The sequence below is a fragment of the Elephantulus edwardii genome, unplaced genomic scaffold (assembly GCF_000299155.1).
Source record: "Elephantulus edwardii isolate Elephantulus edwardi_28Jun2011 unplaced genomic scaffold, EleEdw1.0 scaffold00009, whole genome shotgun sequence".
Classification (NCBI taxonomy): Eukaryota; Metazoa; Chordata; class Mammalia; order Macroscelidea; family Macroscelididae; genus Elephantulus; species Elephantulus edwardii.
This window is the reverse complement of record NW_006399759.1, coordinates 7,622,850-7,641,090: the sequence shown is the minus strand read 5'-3', so window position 1 is coordinate 7,641,090 and position 18,241 is coordinate 7,622,850. Positions and strand designations below refer to the sequence as shown.

At 38.5% G+C, this 18,241-nt stretch overlaps 1 protein-coding gene and 1 pseudogene across 2 annotated transcripts in view; both read left to right on the top strand.

Annotated features, from left to right (window-relative positions):
- LOC102873958 lies at positions 1–439 on the top strand (annotated as a pseudogene).
- A 533-nt stretch (positions 440–972) lies between these two features.
- HADHB (hydroxyacyl-CoA dehydrogenase/3-ketoacyl-CoA thiolase/enoyl-CoA hydratase (trifunctional protein), beta subunit) overlaps positions 973–18,241 on the top strand; it is a 38,681-nt gene continuing 21,412 nt past the window's right edge. The window contains exons 1-6 of one of the 2 annotated variants that reach the window (XM_006880614.1): positions 973–1,043; positions 1,153–1,197; positions 6,313–6,412; positions 6,975–7,019; positions 10,890–10,989; positions 15,842–15,929. In XM_006880614.1, the coding sequence (XP_006880676.1) occupies positions 977–1,043; positions 1,153–1,197; positions 6,313–6,412; positions 6,975–7,019; positions 10,890–10,989; positions 15,842–15,929 (445 nt within the window). In that variant the 5' untranslated portion in view covers positions 973–976. The remainder of the gene's footprint in view (positions 1,044–1,152; positions 1,198–6,312; positions 6,413–6,974; positions 7,020–10,889; positions 10,990–15,841; positions 15,930–18,241) is intronic. The other variant, XM_006880615.1, reaches the window with a different exon arrangement.

Genomic DNA, 18,241 nt, shown 5'->3' with positions numbered 1-18,241 from the left:
ATGAAGTTCAACCCTTTCGTTACCTCGGACCGCAGCAAGAACCGAAAACGCCACTTCAATGCCCCTTCGCATGTGCGCAAGGAAGATCATGTCCTCCCCTCTGTCCAAAGAGCTGCGGCAGAAGTACAACGTGCACTCCATGCCCATCCGCAAGGATGACGAGGTGCAGGTGGTGCGAGGACATTACAAAGGTCAGCAGATTGGCAAGGTAGTCCAGGTGTACAGAAAGAAGTATGTCATCTACATCGAAAGAGTGCAGCGTGAGAAGGCTAATGGTACCACAGTGCATGTGGGCATTCACCCAAGCAAGGTGGTTATTACCAGGCTGAAATTGGATAAAGATCGGAAAAAAATTCTTGAACGTAAAGCTAAGTCTCGGCAAGTTGGAAAAGAGAAAGGCAAATACAAGGAAGAACTAATTGAGAAAATGCAGGAGTGAATGCAACCTGAGGAGCAACCGCAGTTTAACTAGATTTTCATCTGAGTATGCGTTCTTGTGATGTTCCAAAGTGACCCTCTCATTCAGAAGTGATTATAAATCTGCCTTTGCAATTTTGATTCCTATTTTTAAGAATAAAAATTGAAAATGTTTTCCCAAAAAAAAAATACTTAGAAAAGCAGATGAGCAATTTTAAAACTGTGTCAATATAAATAACTAGCAATATTGTTAGAGGAAGGAAAATTGGTAATAGGATACCTTTGTAGGATTTCCTGATAGGCACAGATTTATGTTATGAGAACTCATACACTGCAATAACAAAACAAAATTAAGAGAACCCAAGCTGCTGAGAGGATTTAATTTATACACAGTAGCCTTTCTTCCACAGAACCACTGGCTTGCTTTGAACTGCTAGACTATAGATTAGCAGCTGAGAGTCTAATGCTTGCACCACATAGGAACTCTGAGCCTGAATTATATGCTATAATATGTTTGCGTAACCCAGAATATGTTTCTGTTTTCTTTTTAGATATCAGAATGACTTCCATTTTGACTTGCACTTTTAAAAATCTTCCAAGTACATCAAAATGGGCCCTCAGATTTTGTAAGTTTAAATGTTCCTTTCTAGTTTTAAGATTGGATTTTGATTTATGAACATCTTACATAAGCACTGTATTTTAATTATTTGTCAAACTGTATCCTTTGTTTTCTAGCTGTAAGACCTCTGAGCTGTTCTTCCCAGCTATGGGCTGCCCCAGGTACAGTAATTTATAAAATAAACATTTCTGTCTCATATAGGAGTTCTAAATTCTGTATTTCAGCATTATAAATAAAAAGTCAGAATGGTATCTTCATTCCCCCCCTTTTTGTCAGCAACATGAATGTCACTGTTCATATTAAAGAAATAGGATTGATCAATAATAATAAAACAGTTTGCTGAATCGGACATGAGGCTGTTTTCTGGGATTTAGAGCTTAATGGCATTCCATGAAGCTTGCTGGTGGTATTATGCGCCCTTTGTCAGTCAGTCCTGTACATTGTTAGCTTGAGACCATTTTTTGAGCCAAAAGTTAAGCTGACAGATTTTGCTGTTGAGTAATCAGCTTCTTTATTGGTCAGTGTCTTTTCCATTATAGGAGACAATTTGTTACTAAAGTAGAGGTGACTGAGGAACTCAATTAAGAAAAAGATTCTTTACTGAGTGTGAAATGGGAACAGTAAGGAATGAGTTGACTGCAAAAGGTTGTTTTGATCTTCAGGAGTACTCAGTGAACTAACTTTTTTTGGTTTGTTGAGAACTATTTTGGTTTTTACTTTTACTTTTTTTTGCAGAGCTTCTTGTAAGTATGTATTTACAGTTGCATTGCTAAAAATACTCTTGACAAAGTCTTAGCAATTATTTTCCTCACCTTGGTCTATTTTGGCCTGTAACCTCCCTGCCCTTTTACTTTAAACTTTGTATAGGTTAGCATACAAAATTCAGGTATATTTTGTTTCACTCTGTTCTTCATTCACAGTTGTGTTTCAGTCTGTTCTTCATTCACAGTTGTGATTTCTGTTTCACTGTGTTATTTCTCCTTGTATAGTAACATTAGAAAACACACTTTGTCTCCCTTCAGAATATCTGGGCTCTGTTTTGATTTCCCCCCCTCCCCTAGATAATATGACTTTGAACTGGTCATTTTATTTCTCTATGCTTTAGTTTCCTATCAAAGAAAAAAAGAAAGAAAATCTTATTAACCTATTGTAATTGTGAGACCATCTAAAAGCACTTTGAGAATCATTACTTCATATAAATGTTAAGATGATACATGTTTTCATTATTTGACATAGTAAAACCAGGACAGGAGAAGAATTGATGCCTTTGAGTTGGAGCAGAGTACTGACTATCCCATGGACTACCAAAGATCAAAGAAGTATGTGTTAGGGAACGTGAAGCCAGAGTGCTCCTTGGAGGCAAGGATAGTGAGGCTTTGTCTCCCATACTTCAAACATGTTGCTAGGAGACAGGCGTTGTGCTTGGAAAGATGGAGGGTCAGCGAAAGGAGGAAGACCCTCATCCAGGTGAATTGACACAGTGACTGCAGCAGTGGGTGTGAGTGTGATAGAGACTGTGAGGTTAGGACAGGACAGGGTTCAGGTCTGTCGTTTAAAGGGTCACTGTGAGTCATGCTCAACTCAGTGACATGTAATGATGACAGCTTGGTGAAACCATTAACAAGGATTTCCTTTACCTCAGATCCACAAACTATGTTGTTGAAATCAAGTGACTTATTACAAAAGGACAAATGTGCTGCCAAGGACTTCTTTAAAGTGCTAGAGAGCAAGGATGTCACTATGAAGTCAAAGGTACACTTGACCCAAGCCCTGGTATCTTTGGTTGCCTCATATGCATGTTAAAGTTGAACAACAAATAAAGAAGATCGAAGAACTGATGCCTTTGAATTATGGTGTCAGTGAAGAGTATTGGCACCATCAAAAGCACAAATAACTCTGTCTTGGGAGAAGTACAACCAGAGTGTCCCATAGAGGCAAGGGTGGTGAGACTTTACCTCACATACTTCAGGCATATTATCAGGAGGACATTGTGTCCCTGCAAAAGGTTATCATGCTTGGAAAAGTAGAGGGTCAGTGGGAAAGAGGAAGGAAGATCCTCAGTGAGATGGACTGACAGTGGTTACATCAATGGGCCCAGTGCAGTAGATTGGGGGGGCGGTGCTGAACTGGGCAGGGTTTGGTTCAACAGAAGTAAACAGTCGATGCCTAGGGCCTCCTTAGACTTGGAGCCAACTGACTGGCACCTGGCAGCATAGAAAAACCTGGGAAAACTGTGTGAGGTCGAAACCTTCTGGAGAAGGAAAACGAAGATATTTTCCACTAAATAGCAGTAAGAAAGTGGTGGCTGTATCCCAGCCCCAACAAAGGCAGAAAATGTAGAAGACTTGGGAAAGAGGCTTTTGCTTGGAGTTGCTGCTCTTCAGGGATTTAGTTTATATTCTCAGAGTTCTGTTGCCTAAGCCTGACTGGAGATGTTTCATGTTGTCATATGACAAACACATTTCCTGTGACCTCTAAATTCTAACAGATGAGAAGTGCTATGAGCTGCTCTTTCATTTCACCTTTCCCCTAATTCTAAAGCTCATCCAGGCTCTTGCAAAATCACACACATGGACCTGATTCCTTGCCAACTGGGATAAGGTCAGGCTGAATCCCTGCAGAAGTAAAGCATTTATCTGGCATTTAGCATGTCCTTTCACTTTTTTTAAAAAATTGGTTTGCATACAGTCTTTCACATATATTATGTTTCATTCATGTACATTGTGTTTCATACAATCTTCTACATTGTTATTTCCTTCATGTTCCTTTAGCATTTTACATTTTCATCTCCCCAATTATATTGTAAGCTTCTAGGAGACTTAAGTCTTTTTGTATCCCCAGTGTCTAATGCAATGTCCTGTATGTAATTTAATACTGACAATGATGGTGATGCAAGAAGGCACATGATAAGACAAAGAAATGTGACCTGCTGATTTGAGGGGAGAGAGCAAGTGTGTGCACCTGTGCTGAGCATGTTTTAGATTGCAGTGATTTTATAACTCATTCCTCCTGAAGTTTGTATGTCAGCCCTGCTTGCCAGAGCTGTGGAGGCTGAAAGACTTGGGAGAGAGAGAAATATTGATGTTTTCAGTCATCTAATATACTAGAATAGATAGTTAGATAGATCTAGAGATATTTAGATATATATAGATAGATATTATATATAGATCTGCCTATCTATGTAGATATCTGATGGACACATTAGACCATGAAACATACATACATGCAGGCATATATCATTTGTATTCTCTATGACTCATCTTTCATTTTATCCAGCCTTACTTTTATTCTATATATAGAACATAGGACATCTATTAGTCAGCTGTAGAACCCTAGCATTCTGAAGAGCCTTTGAGGTCATCTTGTCCAACTTCCATATTTATAGAAGAGGAAGCTTTGGTCAAGAATTTATATCCAGATATTTTTAACTCCCAATTCAGAATTTTTTTTTAAATTTTTATTTTATTATTTTGTGTGGGAGTGTACCGTCAAATCAGATCTGACTGGTACAGGAGGAGATTGTCCCTCCTTCCCCGGCAGAGCATCTGATGGATTTGAACTGTGCGCCTCTGGGATTGTAGTTGCAGCTCCTTACCACTAGGCCACCAGAGCTCCCCTCCAATTCAGATTTTTATACTTCATTGCTTCTATGTGCCGACAGACCCATGGAATATTTAAAAAAGAAATAAAATTAATCTTGAGAAAATTCTGGTGTGGTTAGAAGGCAACATATACAGGAAACTGAATGAGGGTTCTTTGAGTAACTGTTGAGTACATAATGAATAATGAGCATTATTTTCCTTAATGTGGCTTGTAGAATGATTTTATAACAGTAAGTAGACAGCACAGGGTACTGACTAGCCGCTCTATGGCCTTGCTGTTGGCTTTAATCTAATCAGCTTTGGCTAAGGGCTGAAGGTCCGGGTGTCTGTTTTCTCTTGGACAGACAGTGAGCAGGGCAGCTCTCTTGGCAGGTGTCTGTGGGCAAGCAGGCACTGTAAAATAAGGCTCTGCTGTTTTTGTTTTTAAATTCTAGACTTCATGTTTCTTGTGATTCCTCCATCTGTACTTCACTTCTCAGTTTTAGTTTCATATCTTTAGCTACTTGCTAAGGGAACTTCACCATCACCTTGAAGTTAGCAGGTTTGAAACGCTGTCCTTTTTCATCCAAGACCATTCTCATTCTGTTTAGAGTAGTCAGGTCTTTTTAATCTCTGATCTTGTATAAACTTGTTTTCCTTTCATTCCCTAGCTCATTAGTCACCAAGATGCTTGGTCTTCCCTTCTCAGATCTCTTGAGTTGGTCCTTTCCTCTCCATTCACATTAGTGTTACTTTTGTCCTGGCCTTTCATACTTCATGTTTGAGTGTGCGTCTTCCTACTTTTATCCCCTTGCTTTTTTCCACCTCCATTAAAGCTGCCAGGATCGTCTTTGTATCCTGTTTTATCATCACTCTTAGCTCTGACTACTTTTCTTCAAGTTGGTTGTAGAATTACGTATTCTTATGACAACACAAAACAACATATCAGAACTACTTCTCTTTGATGTTGAATGTGGGTTTTTGAAATTTTATTCCCAATTATTCTGGATTTTTTCTTTATGTGTAGTGAAGAAGTGATGATTTTAAAGAAGATTCTGATGTTAACAATTGTTTAAAAAATTGAATATACAAAGGCAACAATATAATGTTCTATGATATTTGAGAGGCATTAGTCATTGAACTTCTAATATTAAGGACAGACTTAGTTAATAAAATTGTTGTTGTCCTGTAGAGTCGGAACTGACCTACCTGTGGATTTTCGGAAACAGTGAATTACACGAGAGGAGATTGATTGTCCATTCTTCTCCCGCAGAGTGACTGGTGGCCTTGAACTGTACACCTTCAAGATTTCAGTGCAGCTTCTTGCCCTTAGGCCACCAGAGTTTCCTAGTTATAAAAATTAGTTGCTTTTAATATGATAGATTGTTACACACTTAATAAAACATATTTTTTATTATTTGTTTTCCTCTCTCTGTAGTTCTAAAAGCCACTTAGTTGATAACTTTTGTTACTATGCAAAAACTTAGAATGCTCCCTGATTTTATCCTCATTCAGTTTAGAAACTTAAAAATGCTCATCAGTTTCCTAGCCTTTTTAATACTGGATTGATTTACTAAGTGGCAAATGCAATAAAGCTATGGATGATCAGTTTCTTCCTAGAAAGTCTTTTATACTATAACAAGACATATGATTTAATTTATGTGAATTATTAGGTCTTTGAATTTTGTCTTAAAGCTCCTCAGACCAAGACAAAGAAGACCTTAACCAAGCCCAACATAAGGAATATTGTGGTGGTCGATGGCGTTCGCATTCCATTTCTGCTGTCAGGCACTGCGTGAGTATTAATGGTTTTGTTCCTTATTTTTTCTCTATAGGCACTTTCAAAAAGTGATCTTTGTAAATAGTTCCCAGCAGGTCATTATGGATAACATTTTTATAATACTAAGTGAAAATAAGGGAGGTTTGGTGGCTTAGTGGCAAGAAGCTATACTGCATTCCCAAAGCACATGGTTCAAATCTACCATCTGCTCCGCAGGAGAAGGATGGGCTCTCTCCTCCCATGCAGTTTACTGCCTCGAATAACCCACAGTGGGCAGCTATGGGTCAGTTCCAACTTGACAACACACAACAAGAAGAAGTGAAAATAATGGCAAAATTTGTTTTACATCCTTTCTTGTGATGAAGCTTAATTTACCAGTAGTTTGAACTAGACCTGCTTTGAAATTTTGCATGAACTCATATACTTTGTTTCTAGAAGTTTACTTGTATAGTGACAAGTGCATTGTTAGATGTAGCAGCATACTTTAACAAATACTCTTGCATATTTCAAACAATTGAAAGGATATTTTATTAAAGCTCTATGACTTTGGTTGAAATTATTTGTTCTCTTTTTCCAGATACAAGGACTTGATGCCCCATGATTTGGCTAGAGCAGCATTAACGTAAGTAGACACAGCTTCATTTTATTCTTCTGTTAAGGGCAATTTTTCTCCATTTTTTATGCTTGAAATAACTTAAAAAAGATATTTAATAGAATTTTCACATCCAGAAGTTAATAGCTTTTATGTGGTAAGAAAAAAATGGATTAACTTTTTCATAAGATTAATTTGTTCTTCACTTTAACCTTACACAAGTGAACACTGGTGTTAAATGTCAGTATCCCTCATCTTGTAGGCAAAAGAAAAACCTCTTTGGCTGGCAGTGTTTAATAAATATTCCAGCTGGCCATAAGCTGTTTAAATAAGGAATACATTTTTTCTCACCTTTTCATCTCCAATGTAAATCATATAATCATCTGATTCAGAATGTCCCATTCCAGTTCATCTCATTTGGCCAATACCTAATATTTATGCGTTCCATTTCATTCTTAATGATGTCCAGTTTTTCTACATTCATGCTTCTCACATTCTACATTCTGATCATTAGTTTCTGCTTACAACTGTTCCTCCTTTGTGTTTCCAAATTTGAGGGCTCAGCCTCAGTTGCCATATCTTTTAATCTACTTTAATTGTGCTCAGTTGTACATAGAGTTTTTGAAGGCCTCTTATATTTTGGAAGTGGATGCCAAATCCTTCTTCCTCTTATTGTTGTTGATTGCCGTCACGTTGAGGTCAACTCATAGCAACTCTATGAACAAAAGACCTTATCTCTCGTTGTTTCTCTAAGTTCATAGTTTCCAGAGGCATGTGGCTTAGGAAGTGGATGCCACTCCTGCTTCCCAACCTGTTTTACAACTGGGAGCTCCACCAAACCCTGTGCACAACGGGAAACCGTTCTGGTATTTGATATCCCATGGCACAAGGTTCAGCATCACAGCAAACCCAGGTTACCTCATACAACACATTGACAAAGAGTGATGTACCAAGTGAAAGAATGTTCCTCCAGATATAACAGCATTAGTGTCAATTAGCAGTGGTTAAGTGTTCTCAAGTCGAATATGACTCAGTAAGTTTTGCACAAAAGACCTGAAGTCTGTTTATAATTAACATAATTTCTGTACATTTATAAGAGAGTTTCTAGTCTGTCTTAATTTGGATTCTTAGCTTTGGAACAACCTGACAGACAAATGAAAGACACTTCCCCTTACAGAGATAACCATACAAGCAATGCCTTCCCCCTGCATGTGTGTTTTCTCTCTTCCCTTTCTCTGAATATTAGCATAGTTTGCAGTCCCTCCTAACCTGTCCAGCACCCTTCTCCTCCAGCAACCCTTTGATATGTGGCTTAGGCCACAAGTCACTTCAGTGATGTGTTGCACCTCAGAATGTTGCTGGTCTCTCATGCTGATTTCTGTCTTACATTTAGAAGGATTTAAATCTATATCTTATGTATCAGTTGCAGGGGGGCATTTTTGTCTCAGGCAGCACTGGAGAAAGATTCTTGTCCCTGAGCTTCTGTTCTAGGACTGTTGTCTTGTGGCATAGCATCTCTGCTCTTTCTTTTGCACCACATTGCTGTCACAATACAATAATTTCGTGTTTAAAAAAATTTTTTTTAAATTTATTATTAATTTCAATGAAAATTTAGAGTCTCTGGATTTCCATTCATTCATTCATTGTTGCACTTTTCTCCCCTCCTAACCCTCCTCCCAGTACACTACCCTCTTGGAAAAGTAAAAGAAAAATTCTTTCATTGTTTTACAAACCCTCCCCCAGGTCCACTCCACTATGCAGCCTTCGCTGTGGACTCCTATCATGACAAAAATACCTAATCACATATCCCTTTTAAACAGTTTTCTCTCTTATCTATTTCAGTGCAGTATACATTATTATTTTTTTTTTTGCAGTATACATTATTGAACCTATCTTTCTCAGTCTCTCCCCAACCCCAACAGGTCAGTCCTGTTTTACAACAGTGGCACCATGCAGTATTTGTCCTTTTGTGACTGAGATATTTCACTCAGCATCATGTCCTCCAGGGTCACCCATTTTGAATAATATTACATGAGTTCCTTGTTTTTCAATGCAGCATAGTTAGTATTCCATTGTGTGAATATACCACAGCTTCTCTATCCATTCGTTTGTTGATGGGCACTTAGGTTGTTTCCAACTCCCTGCTATTGTGAACAAAGCCGTGATAAACATGGGTGTGCATATATCTGCTTGGGTGTCAGTTATGGTTTCTTTGGTGGTTATTCCCAGTAGTGGAATTGCTGGGTCAAACGGTAATAGATCATTTCTAAGGTGAGGACTATGTCTCCTTTAGATCTGGCATGTTAGGGTTGTTTATTTGTCCCAGGGGCCCGATAGGCCTGCTACAGACCTGGACCTGAATGTCCTGACTGGCCTAGGCTGGCTGGTTGTTAACAAAACCAGTGGGATCCTGGGAGAATGGGCAGTACCTGAGTGGGACACAATTCATTTTCATACAATAAAGTGCACTAGTTTTAAGTGTATAGTTTAATGAGTTTTGACATATGTGCATACCTGCTTTCCTGGCTTGTTAATACAGCCCCACTAATCCTTGAACCCTTTATTACTTTCTGGTACAGAAATGGTAAATGAGGTTTACTTTGTATTTGCCTTGTCCCAGACTTACTATCTTTTATTTTTTTTTTCTTGAGATTTTAATGAAAGTTTACAGAAAATTTGAATTTCCATTCCTGTCTTGTTTTTTTTTTTTTTTATTAAATTTTATTAGTTTTAATGAACATTTACAGGGATTTTGGGTTTTCATTCCTTCATTGCTGCACTGTTTTCTCCACCCTCCTCCCCAGTTTGTTCTTCTTCCCCCGTCTCCCGAATGTCTGTCTTAATTGTCCAATTGCCACAGTGCTTGTCAAAGCCAGTTCTGATTAATCTCCTCTGTCAGTGTGTCCTTTGCCATTCCCTATCATTCCTCCCTGAGAGAGACTTCACCCTGAGTCATAAGGAAAAGGGGATGGCATATTCTCTTAGCTACTTCCTGCTGAAAAGGGACGCTGTGGGTTTCAGGGTGAATGTCTTCTCTCACTACTCTAAAGGGCTCCTTTGGCAGTAGGAAACACATAGACTATTATGGAGATTGAGTTAGGAATTTAGATGCACTGTTATTGTGTTTAGCCGTACATGTTCATATCCTTGAAGATGTATCATGGAGGTGTTGCAACCAGATGTTCCATGGGAGAAAGATGGGCAATCTGCTCCCATGTGCCTCTGAAAGTCCACTGAAGGGTCAGCTCCAACTCAACAGTCTGTTGGCCAGAGACTTGTCTTCTATTAACCATTGAGCAGGTCCAGGATCACGTGTGTTTGCTGAGACACATCAGCTGCTATTATTTCATTTTCTGGGGTCTTATCTTTTGCCAATGTCCTGTCTTGTTTTTTAAGAAACCTTGATACTTTTGATCAGGAATGCATTTAGAAACTGAGTCTGAGTGTAGGCTGTCTCTACTATTAATAGAGTGTGACTGCTTTTCATTTTGCAGTTCAATTGGCAGAATGGAAAAACATGTATTGCTTAAATGCATATATATGTATATCTGTATTCCAAATTTCAGTTTTCTATACTTGGACTTAACTTCATTTCTTTGAGTTTACTTTTTTAACTGAAAACTTTGGTCCTACTCATATGGCTGTATATGTTTTCTCCTATCTCAAGTTACTTGTGATTCTTTTCCTTACCAATTGAGCATCAGATGTGAACCTTTTTAAACTCTCTTTCCTTTGTCTTTTCCTTTGGCAAGTTGCCTAGAATTTATGGAATGAAAGAAAGTTACAATCTTAGACTTTTAAATTTTAAAATTAACCTCATTTAAAAAAAGTTTCATGTCATGCTTTGTGACATTGACGTGATATATGAAATGTTTCTTTGCTTGGGATTTCTGCTCTCAGGGGTCTGTTGCATCGGACCAATGTCCCGAAGGAAACTGTTGATTATCTCATCTTTGGAACTGTTATTCAGGAAGTGAAAACAAGCAATATTGCAAGAGAGGTGAGTCAAACAATAGTTTTCTAAACTATATTTTATAGTTTTTGTGCTTTTATAGTTTTTATAATTTTAAAAGAAATGATAAAGTCATTTGGATTTTAGTTCATAGAATTTATTTTTTTAAAGTCCATGAAGTGAGTTACATTTGACTGAAAACTAGATGTTACATTTTGAATATTTAAGAGGGACTAGCTTCCCCTCTTCCAGTGCAGGGTAAGGCATGAAATACAGCTTCATCATTAGCCACAAGGTGAGAACCATGAAGGAAGGAAGAAGACTGCTTTTATGCCATCTTGTTGGCTTTGACCTTGTCAGTTCAAATTCAACTTAATGTTTTTTAGCCTCTGAATATGTAAACTCAAAGTGAATAATGAATGTTACTAATACTTAAAAGAAGTATCAAAAGAAGTCAAATGATGGTCTATTATTGGAGCTAGTTTTAGAAATGTTAATTTGCCGCTTGTGTTAGGAAAATAGAGATTATGAGAAAACTGGCTGATAATTATTCTTGGTACTGTGTTAGATAGCCTGGCGCTTTTTTTTTTTAAATCATTTACTCCAGTCTTTTGCAAAGTATTCATTTCCTAAGTTGGTTTTTGTTAGGAGAACATCACCTTGGCCTTACTTATTTGTTCCATAGAGTGGAAGGTCTGGAAGGCAGTTTTTACAGAGCTATTGCACAGAGAGCTTCCCCTTTACCCTAGTTGGCACAGGGCCATGTGATGTTTACTAGGCAACCCAGATAATGAAAGGCTGTGGAATTCCTGTAACGTGGCCACGAGACATTTCACCATGAATAGTTCAAATACGTTTTCTAGGTTTTGCCTCAGCTTAAAGTGATTATTTAGATAAAATTCACTCATTTCAAAGTCCTAAATATTTCCTTATTTCTAATTAACGTTTGCCGTCTGTTTCTGTCAGTCAAGGGAAAAGGGGAAATGAGCAGAACTGAAAAAACTTCTTCAGCTCCACCTTTGTACTTATTAATAGAGGCTGAAACTGCAGAAAGCCTGGTGTTACTGTTGTTTGAGGTGCCGTCAAATTGACTACAGCTCATAGCAACCCTCTGAATGACAGATTGGAAGCTTGCCCTGTCCTGTACCTTTGCCAGAATCTCTGACATGCACAAGCCCCTTGTGGCAGTCAAGTGTGTCAAACCATCTCATTGAGAGTCATCTTCACTTTTGCTGACGCTCTACTTTTCACAACATAATGTCCTTTTTCAAGGAACCCCAAACTTCTAAATATACCAGGAATGGTATGTGTCTTATGGAAACATCAAGGTATTCGCAATATTTTTTTAACTTTTTTTATTTTGAGACAATAGAATTCTTCTTACAAGGGCACTTAAAAAGTGAAATACAATATATATGAATGATACACAATGTGTATAACTTTGTATGCAAATTAATATAAAATTAGAGGGGGGAAAAGGGGGAAAATAGGTAACTCCATTTTAAAAAAAGGGGGTGAAGTATCAGCTTCAAATTTATCCACATTTCTGTTCTTCTGTACAAAAACTAAAGCAAAAATGTTTTCCTCTGAATTTTTTTTTACATTTTGCCCCACAATATTTTATGCACTTCAAAAATATTTTCAAAAACAAGAAGAGCCATAGAAACTAACTGGAAGGAGCTTCCACTAATAATTTTCTGGAATCTTCCCTGGATATTATCCCTCTCTCTGCTCAATATTGGAGACACCCTTGATGATGTAATTGGTTATGTGCTCAACTCCCAGGTGAAAGGTTGGCAGTTCAGACAGCACAGGGGGTGTCTTTGGGACAAGGCTGCGGGTCTGCTTTTGGAAGGTCACAACTTGGAAAACTCTCTTAAAGAGCATCTGTTCTGCACATGTGAGGTCTCCATGAGTTGGAATTGTCTCAGTGGCAACTAATAAGCACAAAAGCTGTGTACCAGTAATGCCAATTATGTCAGGCTATAGGTCATTTCTGCAGGGAATGGCTGGGTTGAAAATCAAAGTTGTATTGTGAACTCAAAGTCAGTATTTTTACCACCAAGCAATTTCTTTAGCACTTGTTGCCTGTATCAATTATGTCTTTGAGATACCCTGAAAGGCTTCTTCAGGCACTGAGTCCCATGAACCTGACTTTGCTGATCGAAGTCAGCATACTTCCCTCTCTCTATTTAATGGAGAAGCATTTTCCTTCCTCCAGGTAGTATAGTGTATTTAGAGACTAAGCTCGCCTTGAGAACTATTCTGACTTTAATTAGAAGCATGCGAACAAGGGTCACCAGCAGCCACTTCTATTTAAAGCTCCTTCAGTCCCGAGAGTCAGCTGGGGCCAAGGAGAGCACATGCTGGAAAGGACCTTGTGGCAATTAGGCCAGTGTGACCTCAGAGTGATCCTTACCCTTGCTCTGGAGCCACACTCTTCTCCTCCAAACGCTTGCCTCTCACATCCTTTTGAATCAGTCCAAGTTGAGAAGCTGACAGGTAGTTGCCAAGATGTAGTTTTCAGGCAATGGTTTCTGTTATAAAACTTAAACAGGACACTTTATATATCTTAAAATGATACTTAGGCCTACCTGGAAAGACCAGAATATGGTCATGTTGTGTGCACATACAAACACATTTATGTTTCTGTAGAATAGGTAAAGACCATAAAGGTATAAAAGTGTGTAAAGGTAAAATATATTTTAAGAAACATTGAACTCCTTTAATTGAGACTTGAAGACATGTTTATTTTAACAAATTATGAGAGCTTAATTGAGGATCATTTGTTTTAGAATTCCTCTTATTTGGAATCAGTATTTCTTACTAAATAGTTTGAAAGTGGCAGAGAGTAGGGATTGGATGCTTTATTTTCAAAGTTTTATTAAATTAAGTAGTATTTTATCATCACACTAAGCATTAATTCTTTATATAAATAAAAAAGGAAATCAGGCATTAAATGTTGTTGCTTTCTCCCACCACCCTGCACTATAATTTTCCCAGTAAATAGTATAATAAGAAAAGAATACATATTACATTTCCATGTTTGACTTACTATGCCATCATGATGAAGGCCATTTTCCTAGGATAAGTTGGGGATCAAAACATGGTGGGCATATGTGAGTGTCCTTTGAAATCTCTGTTGTGTCACCAACCTGGCCTCCTTCCCAGTTCTTTACTGGTCTAACCTATATTTTTCTGTGGTTCACTTTTGACTTAATTTTATAAAGTTTGTTTTATTGATTGACGTTGTTGCATATCTGGCAGGATTTTCCATTCTACTTTGCAGTCTTATCTGAAATAGCAGACCGTGGGTAAGCCAGGCCAGTGCCGTGGTCAAAACCTCCAGGCAGCAGGGATAGACTTAGAAGGAAGCCTGAGGTGCCTGAGTGGGACCTCTGTGTTTTTACTGGAATTCTTTTTTTTTTTAATGAAAAAAGAAATCATTTATATTTTTATAATAATATAATTTTCATTCATCTACTTTGTGTTCCACGTATGTACATTGTGTTTTACACAGTCATTCTGTTTTGTTCATGTACATTTGTGGGGTTTTCCTAATAAATACATTCATGAAAGTGTGTAAGCCAGCTGCTACTGCATGTTATATTCCTAATATCCCCCTTTTAGATAGCCAATTTCTGGTTTGTTCATCCCTTTCAAGGCAATACTCTGAGGGGTCGAGTTTGTCTCTTTTGCTGAAGAATATGCTGTTTAACTTGGAAACTTTGAGCATCTGCATCCACAAGCAAAGTTCAGTCCAGAATGAGCCACCAGGTTGCAGCAAGTTACCCTACCTAGCTCACAGCATAGAGTACCTCCTCTGTCTGGTTGAGTTCTGGTCAACTCATTCTCAGCCATCTGTGGCTAGGTTCAAATGGGCATCAGCTGTGAGCCCAGGAGTCCACACTTCTCCATGCATTCTAGACCTGTTGGTTTCCTCACTCAGCCCTAGACTCCCCTTGGGGCCAAGCCAACAAGCCAGGAGTCCTCACAACTCAACCCCTCAAGCCAACAACCTTTCCCTACTCATCCACACATGTGTGTATGCTAGGTGGGCAGTGCTGAAGGAGCACTTTCAAGCTCAGCCTGTTTCTTCATTGTTGTGTTCCTCCCTCTTCCACACCTGTGGATCCAGGTGACACAATGAAAGAGCGTTCTCCAACCTCAACTCTTGAAAGTGGGCTGTGATGGGCACCAGCTTTACCTAGCTCAGAAACCAAACAGCTTGTTCCAGTTTAGGAAAAACAAAACAGTCTCTTCCTTTCTTTGTTTCTTTTTCTTTCTCTCCTTTCCTGCTGGCCTTTCTTCCAAATGTGAATCTCTTCAATCAAAAGTCTTTACTGGAATTCTTTACAAGTTACTTTTATGTGTGAGAACTTTTGCTTTACTGCTAGACCTAGGCACAGGTCATGAAAAAGCTCCATGCCATAATATAATTCATTATTCTGTGAAGTATATTTAACAGATTTGCTTTCAATATATTTGAAAAGGCGTACATCAATGAATGAATATTTTTTTTAAAAAAAGAAAGTGAACTGGGGGAGGGGAAGAGAGGAAAATGTACAACATTAATTATGAAATTAATGAAAATCCAACTTTTCTGTAAACTTTTGTTAAAATTATAATTAAGATAAAAAAGTTTTACTAAGACAATGCAGTCTAGTTCAGTTATATTTTGGTAAGCTTGAAGGCTCTGAGCAGTTTTGTAGAGTGCCTGTCAATTAATGGCATATGAAAAATTGTAAACTGTTATCTGTGATGGGCTTAATTTTATCTTCAATACCATGTTACTCTGCAGTGTGTCACATTAAAAAAACATGCAGAGAAGTAGTGCCAAAGCATCACTTGCACATCAGGATTTCTCCATTAAGTGATCACTTGCTGTTACTTCCTGCAGGCCGCCCTGGGAGCTGGCTTCTCTGACAAGACTCCTGCTCACACTGTCACAATGGCTTGCATCTCTGCCAATCAAGCCATGACCACAGGTATGTTTTTTTTATGTACCACGGAGTTGGAACTGACCCCTAGCTGACCCTCCAGTGGACTTTCAGTCAGTAATCCTATGGGAAGGTAATTGCCAAGCCTTCTCCTGTAGAACAGCTGGGTTCAAGTTGCATGATTTTGGGATTGCAGTGCAGCTTCTCACCACTAAGTCACCAGAGCATCCCTGTATGTTTATTTTAAAGCAGAAAGTATGTAATAGTTTTCCTCTGACCTTTATGTGATCTTATAAAAAGTACTTTTATCAGGCTAACAGAGATGAGAAGGGAGGGAGAGAGGAGCAAAATTCAGTAAATAGATAAGGTGAAAGTGAAGGCAATATACAATAAAGGTATGCTGAGAGCTCATAATTAATTTTTTAGTCAGTTGTAATATGTTATAAAACAATGTGTAGGAATGATTTAATGAGAACCAATATGATTTATAAACTTTCACTAAAAAAATAAATAGAAAAAAATAGTGTTTTTTAGAAATGAAGTTCTAATACATGCAACAATATGGGTGAACCTTGAAAATATACTGAGTGAAAGAAGTCAGTTGCAAAAGGACAAATATTGTGTCATCCTACTTATATGAATGTCAGATTCAGAATTTCCCATGCCAATCCATTTCATTTTGCCCATGCTTAGTATAACATCCTGCTCGGAAGGGTGAAAGGACAGTGCAGCAGAGGAAGATCTTTGATGAGATGGAGTGATATAGTAGTAATTGGCATTATGGGGGTAGTTGTGTAGGAGTCAGTGAGAGTGGCTCTGGACAGGGCAGGCTTCAGAGCTGTTGTACATAGGGTTGCTATGAGTTGCAGATAACTTGACGAGACATAACAGCAGTATGTCACTATTTATGCATTCCATTTCTTCTTTAACAGTGTCCAATTTTCCTATATTTATACTTCTCACATTCCACATTTCAGTCATTAGAGACTGTTTGCAACTGTTCTTCCCAGTACGAAGGCCCAGCCTCTGCTGCCATATCTGTAGTTGAATCTAAGTGTGCTCTATAGTACATTGGGTTTTCAAAGTCCTGTTATTTCAGAAGTGGATGACCTACCTGACTTAATTTGGATGTTCAGCTTTAGAGCAATATCTAACAAACATTTTAACCAAAAGAGCAGATGAAAGACATTACTCAGCTAACAGATTCAGCATTGATCAGGCTCCCTGCTTTGCTTATGTGTTGTGTTCCAAACCCCTGCCGTGCCCTGCCAGCATCCAGCTCAGTTCCCTCTCCTTGCCCCTCCAGCACCTCCCTTCCCACTTCCCCTAGCCAATCCTGGTATGATGGCCCAGGCCTCCAACCACCTCTGTCCTCCCATTTCCTCTCAACTCCCTTGTGATATTGGTGCTCCTGGTGCAGGCACACTCACTCAGGGGCAGCACGGTAAAACTCTGGGGTGTCTACAGTTAAACAATCCAAAGAGACAAACTTGCTTGGCCAAAGAAGGGAAGAACGAATTCAAACCTCAAGTTGCAATACTTACAGATGTTAGGAACAGAATGTTGTATGATCCAGGAAGCACCAAAAGAAAGTAGAAGGAGTACCCAGAGTCACTATACCAAAAAGAACTGACTGACACAGAATAATTTCATGAAACTATATGATCAAGAGGCAGTGGTAATATAGGAGGAAGTTCAGGCTGCTCTGAAGAAACAGGCAAAAAACAAGACCCCAGAAATTGACACATATCAGTTGACATATTTCAACAAATAGATGACTCTGGACATGCTCACCAGGTTGTGCCAAGAAATCTGGAGGACGACTATCTGGCCAACTGACTGGAATAGATCCATATTTATTCCCATTCCAAAAACAAATGACACAAAAGAGTGTGGAAATTATTGAACAATATCACTGATATCACACACAAGCGAGATCCTGCTGAAGATTATCCAGAAACGACTGGAGCACTATATCAACAGAGAACTGCCAAATGTGCACGCTGGTTTTAGAAGAGGCCATGACACTAGGGATATTATAGCCAATGTTAGATGGATCTTAGCTGAAAGCAGAAAGTACCAAAGGAATATCTATCTATGTTTCATTGACTATGCAGAGGCATCTGACTGTGTGGATCACAACAAACTGTGGTTGACTTTTAGAAGAATGGGAATTCCAGAACACTTGATTGTGCTTATGAGAAACCTATACTTGACCAGAAAGCAGTTGTCAGAACAGAGCAAGGAAACACAGCATGGTTCAAAATCAGGAAAGGAGTGTGCAGGGATGCATCCAGTCTTCATACCTTTTCAATCTATATGCGGAACAGATCATTTGGGAGACTGGATTTTATGAGGAG